The sequence below is a fragment of the Pipra filicauda genome, unplaced genomic scaffold, assembly GCF_003945595.2.
Source record: "Pipra filicauda isolate LSUMZ 115617 unplaced genomic scaffold, ASM394559v2 scaffold394_size754893_pilon, whole genome shotgun sequence".
In the NCBI taxonomy this organism is placed as follows: Eukaryota; Metazoa; Chordata; class Aves; order Passeriformes; family Pipridae; genus Pipra; species Pipra filicauda.
Window position 1 is genome coordinate 48780 of NW_024104525.1, and position 7768 is coordinate 56547.

The following is a 7768-nucleotide window of genomic DNA, read 5'->3' on the forward strand; positions in this document are numbered from 1 at the left end:
AAATGGGAACAAGAGAGAAGGACAGACCAGCTCCCCTCACTCTGCACTAAGCCCCAGACAATCCTCCTGCCTGGCAGGACCTGCTCTGTTCTCCCTGAGTGCATCAGAAGTGCTGAGGGGTTCTGACACCAGGAACACTCCTCAGGAGAGATGAGGAGAGTCTAAAAAAAACAAAACCCAAACTTCTGAAACTGCCTTCTGCTCTTTTGGTTATTCTGGGAGTGCAGATGCTGACAAGCCCTTTTGCACCGGGAGCAGTTTGATCTGACACAGCTGAACACCAGGACAGGCCCCTGTGCCCACCATGCCCATGACCCCACTGGTGCAGAGCAGGGCTGAGCCCACAGAGCCAGTGGGCAGAGGGTCTGCTCCTCATGGAAGATGTGGTGAGCCCCAAGCAGGGCTCCAGCCATGGAGCTGAAGGAAAGACTCCTAGAAAAGGAAAACAGGTGGGGGACTGTAGCAGGGAGGGGGATATTGGAAATGGCTTTAGTTTTTCTCAGGAAGTTCTTTGCTAACATATCACTGATATTTCCTCCCTGGATAGTGCCCCACATCTAGAGGCAACAAATGTCCAATGGCAGCTCCATGGCCCAGTTCCTCCTCCTGGCATTGGCAGACAGGCGGGAGCTGCAGCTCCTGCACTTCTGGCTCTTCCTGGCCATCTCCCTGGCTGCCCTCCTGGCCAACGGCCTCATCCTCAGCGCCGTAGCCTGTGACCACCACCTGCACCCCCCCATGGGCTTCTTCCTGCTCAACCTCTCCCTCACAGACCTGGGCTGCATCTGCACCACTGTCCCCAAAGCCATGCACAATTCCCTCCAGAACACCACAACCATCTCCTACATGGGATGTGCTGCACAGCTCTTTTTCTTTGTCTTCTTCATCTCAGCAGAGTTTTATCTCCTCACCATCATGTGCTACGACCGCTACGTTGCCATCTGCAAACCCCTGCACTACGGGACCCTCCTGGGCAGCAGAGCTTGTGCCCACATGGCAGCAGCTGCCTGGGCCACTGGCTTTCTCAATGCTCTGCTGCACACAGCCAATACATTTTCCCTGCCCCTGTGCCAGGGCAATGCCCTGGGCCAGTTCTTCTGTGAAATCCCACACATCCTCAAGCTCTCCTGCTCACACTCCTATGTCAGGGAACTTGGGCTCATTGTGGTTGCTGTCTCTTTATCATTTGGATGTTTTGTTTTCATTGTTTTCTCCTATGTGCAGATCTTCAGGGCTGTGCTGAGGATCCCCTCTCAGCAGGGACGGCACAAAGCCTTTTCCACGTGCCTCCCTCACCTGGCCGTGCTCTCTCTGTTTATCACCACCTCATTCTTTGCCTACCTGAAGCCCCCCTCCATCTCCTCCCCATCCCTGGATCTGGTGGTGTCAGTTCTGTACTCGGTGGTTCCTCCAGCACTGAACCCCCTCATCTACAACCTGAGGAACCAGGAGCTCAAGGATGCCCTGAGGAAACTCATAACTGGGTGTTTTTCAGAAGTAATAAACTCTCCTTCTTCTGCATGTTATGGACCTCATTAAAGACCAATCCTGTTGTGGACTTCACTAAAGGCCCACCATATCTTCTCTATTTTTTGCTTCTGGTAGGGGTGTTATTTTTGTGAAAAGTTGTTCACACAAAAAAATTGTTACATGTATAAATATCTATATATAAACATATATATATATTTCTATGTACATATAAACACTATTTTCAATTCAGTGTTTGCCTTTCTAGCCAGGCCCAGAGGCTGTACAAATTGGCAATTGTACTCACTGACTGCTTAAACCAAATAAAGAACTGTGCATTGACTTGTTTGCCTGACATCTTTCCTCTCTGACTTCTCTGCAGCTGCAGGGTCGGGGCCTCTGTGCACAGCTGGGCCAGAAAAGAGTCCCAGCAGAGCAGCAGTGCCAGGGAGCAGCAGCCCTTCTCCTGCATGGCCTCCTCTCCCTTCCCTTCCACCCTGTCCTGCAGAGCCCTGTGTTGGTGGAGGCCTCAGTGCTCTGGCAGTCGGTGCCAGTCCTGCTGCAGGACTGTCCAGGGACTGCAGGCAGGGACAGCCACGGGCACTGCTGGCACAGAGCTGACCTCTGCAGCAGCACTGCCATCCTGCAGGGGCATCTTCTCAGGCCAGGGCCTCAAAGCTTCCATCTGCTTTCCACTTTGCTCTCCAGGATGTGCCCAACACAACGCCCTGCAGAGGAAAACAGCAGTGACCAGCACAAGGGGGGGAGCGCTCAGGGTGGGGGCACCCAGCAGTGCCCTGGCACAGCCAGCGCCGCTCCCAGCACTGGCCTCTCACCCCAGGCCATTGGGCTTGTTCTTCCCTCCAAGGAGGGACAGCAAATGACCAGCTCAGGAGTCCAGGTTTGCACTGCATGGACAAGACATGCCCATGTGTCACAGCTTGGGGCTGGGGGGTGGAAGGCTCAGACAAAGTTGATGGCAGAAGCCGTCTCGTTGAGCTACGAGGTGCAGAAAGTGTTGCAAAGCAATTTAAATTAGCAGTAGAATGGCTAAGGCTTAGTAGAAGAGTAGGCCTAGAAGCAACACTCCAAAGTAGCAACCTTGTTTGTGTGTGAAGTGGAAACCATAATCAAAGGATCTAGTCAGGCATGTATGTAACGATTTGTTACCTAGGATGTGGTTAAGGTCTGTTAAACAGTTTCTAGGGATAAGACAACTTAAGCAGATTTATGATTGGAGTAGATGATTATTAATTGTTATCAGTATGAAGTATGAGCTTGTTTGCAACTGCACCTGGTTTGCTGTGGAAACTGTAACTGTTTTGCCGTGGAAACTGCACGTAAACTTGTTTGTGTATAAAAGCTGAACTGAAAATGAGGGTCTTTGGAATTCTGACTTTGGACGCTAGTCCTCAGGTTCCCGGGGCCCCGAATAAAGCACCGCATAAACCGGCACTCTGTTGGTTTGTGTTTCTTCTGGTTACGGGCAACAGTTTTCTGGCGACCCAGACTGGGGACTCCGGGGGTAGCTGGGGCGGCTCACGAACTGATCTACTCCACGCCGGCAACCAGGTGATTTCTGGGGAGACATTGACCCGTGCCCGACCCTGCACCTGCCGGACAACCCATCCAGGTAAGCCCGGAGGTGCTTTATTCCTTTAGGTTTGTTGGTTAGGAGCCTGCCTATAAGATGGGACCGTGAGTTACCCGCTGGGTTGGGCTAAAGGTACCTCGGTTGGGAAGCCTAGGCGCTGGTCGTAAGACGTAGCGAAAGCCGCGCTGTACCAGCACTCGCCACTCAGAGGGAGAATCGGCGAGTTGGTTTTGGTTTTGGTTTTGGAATATGTACTTGGTTTATGTTGTTGTGTTGTCGTGCTGGTCGTTAAACGTATTGTTTTGTATGGTTGTGGTATTGTGAATTTGAGGAATTCACATTACGGTGTATGTGTGAGCCGGTATGATGCCGTTTAAAACTTTTAGAGCATTATCTTGTGCAGAAAAAGATATCCCTAGCGATTCTCCGCTTGGTTGCTTGTTAAAACATTGGAAGGAGGGAAATTTTGGACAAGAGTTAAACAAGAAACAATTGATTGATTACTGTAATAATGTATGGCCTCAATATGAGACAGAAGGAATGCAGTGGCCTAGAAATGGTTCATTGACTTTGGAAATTATAACCCCTTTGATGCGATATTTACGAGAGAATGAGAAGTGGGATGAAATACCGTATCTGGACTTGTTTTATTATTTAGAACATAACACTGAGTGGCAAAAAGAATGTGGTATTTTAGTGTTGAAAGAACTGAAACTGGAGGATGATAAATGTAAAGAATGTCAAGAGCGGAGTATAATGATATTGAAAGGATTGGATGACAAATATGAGCGGAAAATACGGTTTTCAGAACCAGAGGAGGATGTGTCTTTGTTAGTCTCCCCCGGTAGAACTCCAAGTGCGCCCTCGAGAGATAGTCTCCCTTCACGTGAGAAGGCACGGTCACCCTCCATGCCCCCGTTAGAATCATCCTCGGATGAGGAAGAAATGAAAGAACGAGGATATTATGTTGATAGAACTCCGCTAGCAGAACGGACTCAAAAGGGGCGAAAAGAAAGGGGAAGGGCTAGAGAAAGGAGACGGGGAGGGGGAAGGGAGGCAGACGGGTCGCTCTCACCCCCTAGATTGATGGCCCCTTTGCGGGAGGCAATTGGAGCAGACGGAAAGAAAGTCATGGTAAAAGTTCCTTTTTCACCTAGTGATTTATTAATTTGGAAACAGTCTGCTGGAACATATAGAGAAAACCCGGAGCGGGTGGCTCGTATTATAAAAATGGTTATAAAAACTCAAAACCCAGACTGGAATGACTTACAAGTATTGTTAGATACAATTTTGGACTCGACAGAAAAGGAAATGGTATTAAAGGTGATGATAGAAAAAGCGAAAGAAAGAATAAAAACTTTGCCCAAGGGAGTGCGGGGAAATGTGAATGATTTTGTGCCGCGGGAGGATCCCGGGTGGGATCCAAATGTGTCTGGAGATTGTAGAAAGTTGAGAATTTACCGAGAATTGTTGGTGGAGGGAGTGCAAAGTGAGATACCAGGGACGCTGGACTGGTCAGGGCTGTGCTCGGTGGGACGGAATAGGGGAGAATCTCTTTCAGCCTTTTTAGAGAAGTTAAAAGAGGAACCTCTGAATGAAGTTAAAAGTAGTAAAAAAAAAAAAGAGGAACCTCAGAGAGAGATTACAAATAGCCCTCTGATAAGAAGATTAGTAAAAGGTGACTTTGAGGCTAGGACGCTGAGGATTCCCCCTGAAAGTCCCTTGGGGAACCTCTTAGAGAACCGGAGTTGTTATTCCAGCACTTATAGAAGATCAAAGGAGAAAATGATTAAGTATTGTATTGAAGTGTGGGGAGGTAGAAGAATAGGAAATAATACTTACTGGCCCGTATATGGTACTTTTAAGAATTGGGTCTGTGAACTTTTAACTTGGTATGTTAGCAATAAAAACCCTTTTGCCCAGAGGAGAGTTTTTATGCCGATATATAGTTAGAAGCCAGTGAAGATATTTACTTGTTTTCTTTAAGAGAAAGAAGGAGCACAACCCGTTAGAGTGCGACAATACCTAATTAGTTTAGAAGCCAGGAAAGGAATAGCTCCTATGATCACACAGTTTTTAATTTTAGGGATACTAAAAGAATGTGAGTCAGAATTTAATACCCCCATATTTCCGATTAAAAAACCAAATGGTAAGTATAGGTTAGTGCAAGACTTGAGAGCAGTAAACCGTATCACAAAAGACATCCACCCGGTTGTAGCTAACCCTTACACCTTGTTAACATCTGTTTCTGAGAAATTTCAGTGGTTTACAGTGATTGATCTAAAGGATGCCTTCTTCTGCATACCACTGGCACGGGAAAGCTGGAAAATCTTTGCCTTTGAATGGGAGAACCCAGAGACTGGACGGAAGCGACAACTTACTTGGACTCGGTTACCACAAGGATTTAAATGCTCACCTACGATATTTGGTAATCAGCTAGCAAAGGAGCTTGAGGAATGGAAGACTACACAGGTAAAAGAATCTCCTTTTTCATATATAATACTTCAGTATGTAGACGACATCTTTTTGGGAACTGAAAACGAGGGACTCTGTCGTCAATTAACCATTGAACTGTTAAACATGCTGGGACAAGCAGGCTACCGAGTCTCAAAAGAAAAAGCACAACTAGTAAAACAGAAAGTTATTTATCTAGGATGTGAAATCTCCCAAGGAACCCGACGCTTAGGAACAAATAGGGTTCAAGCAATATGTGCTATTCCTGTGCCCCGAAATAATCAGGAACTGAGATCTTTTTTAGGAATGGTCGGATGGTGCAGACTGTGGATTCCCAACTTTGGACTAATTGCCAGACCCTTATATGAAGCAGCAAAGGAGCCCAAGCTGACCTGGGGGACGAAGCAAGAGAAAGCGTTCCAGGAATTGAAGAGAGCCCTCCAGGAAGCACCTGCCCTGGGACTGCCGGACCCAACCAAGGAGTTTCAGCTCTATGTCTGCGAGAGACAACGAATGGCTTTAGGAGTCCTCACTCAGCGTCTAGGATCCTGGAAAAGACCTGTTGGATATTTCTCCAAACGGCTAGACGCAGTAAGTGGGGGATGGCCAGGGTGTCTCAGAGCTGTGGCAGCAACAGTTATTTTAATACAAGAAGCACGAAAATTGACTCTGGGAAAACACATGGTAGTGTACGTACCCCACATGGTCATAGCAGTTTTGGAACAAAAAGGGGGGCATTGGCTCTCATCTAGCCGTATGTTACAGTATCAAGCTTTGTTGAGAGAACAAGATGATGTTGAACTGAAAATCACTAACCATCTCAACCCAGCAGAATTCCTTAGGTCTACACAGGAAGAAGGTATTCTAGAGCATGACTGTGTAGAGACCATTGAACAAGTCTACGCGAGCAGAAGAGACTTGAAGGACGAGCCATTGGCAGATCCTGACTGGGAATTGTTCACTGATGGATCTAGCTTTGTGGAGAACGGCACCAGGTATGCTGGGTATGCAGTGGTCACTGAACAAGAAGTGATAGAAGCAAATGCACTACCCCCAGGTACGTCTGCACAAAAGGCCGAAATATGGGCATTGGTGAGAGCTTTAATATTAAGCCAAGGGAAGAGGGTTAACATATGGACTGACTCCAAATATGCTTTTGGGGTAGTTCATGTTCACGGAGCACTCTGGAAAGAGAGAGGACTTCTTACTTCTCAAGGGACAATGATTAAACATCGGGAAGAAATTTTACAATTGCTAGAAGCAATACACAAGCCCTCAGCAGTGGCAATAATGCATGTAAAAGGACATCAGAGAGATCCCGGACGAGAATTTCGAGGTAATCGACAGGCTGATCAAGCGGCTAAGCAGGCCGCAAGAGAAGTATGGACTCAGATGGTTCTTTTGCCTGTTCGAAATAATCCAGCAATACCATATATGGAAGAAAAACCACATTATTCACAGGAAGATGAAAAATTAGCTCAAATGACAAATGCAAAGAAAAATGTTAAAGGGTGGTACATTTCCCCCATAGGACAAGTGATTCTACCTGTCAGAATAATGAAAGCAGTGCTTGAAACAGAACACAATAAGTGCCACTGGGGTGCAGAAGCATTGGTAAAATTTTTGAAAAATGAGGTTCTCTCAAACCAGATGTTAACATTGGCAAAAAGGGTAAATGCAATGTGTCCTATGTGCATAAAGAATAACCCAGTAGTCAGAAAGCAAGTGCAGATGGGAAAATTACAGATAGGTCAGTTACCGGGAGATTACTGGCAAGTAGATTTTTCTGAGTTGCCTAAAGCCCAATCCTATAAGTATTTGTTAGTATATGTCTGCACCTTTTCAGGATGGCCTGAGGCTTTTCCCTGTAGGACTAATCAAGCAAAGGAAGTGGTAAAAACTCTCTTGAGGGAAATCATCCCAAGATTTGGAGTTCCCCTAGGGTTGTCCTCTGATCGAGGACCACACTTTATAGCAGGAATAGTACAAGATGTGTCAGTTGTATTAGGGATAACATGGAATCTCCATACACCATGGAGACCACAGTCTAGTGGACAAGTTGAAAGGATGAATCAGACATTGAAAGGTCAATTGAAGAAAATTTGTCAGGAGGCAAAGATTCCGTGGCCCCAAGCAGTATCCATTGCCTTGTTGAGAATTAGGATCAAACCAAGGGAGAGAATAGGAGTAAGTCCATATGAAATATTATATGGCAAACCTTATCATGCAGCTACCTACCAAGGGGATCCTCAT

The 7768-nt window shown here is 46.7% G+C and overlaps 1 protein-coding gene across 1 annotated transcript; it reads left to right on the top strand.

Annotated features, from left to right (window-relative positions):
* Positions 1-570: 570 nt before the first annotated feature.
* Positions 571-1539, top strand: LOC120323978 (olfactory receptor 14J1-like). The gene has a single exon (XM_039385097.1). The coding sequence runs from the start codon at positions 571-573 to the stop codon at positions 1537-1539; it is 969 nt and encodes a 322-aa protein (XP_039241031.1).
* Positions 1540-7768: the final 6229 nt, after the last annotated feature.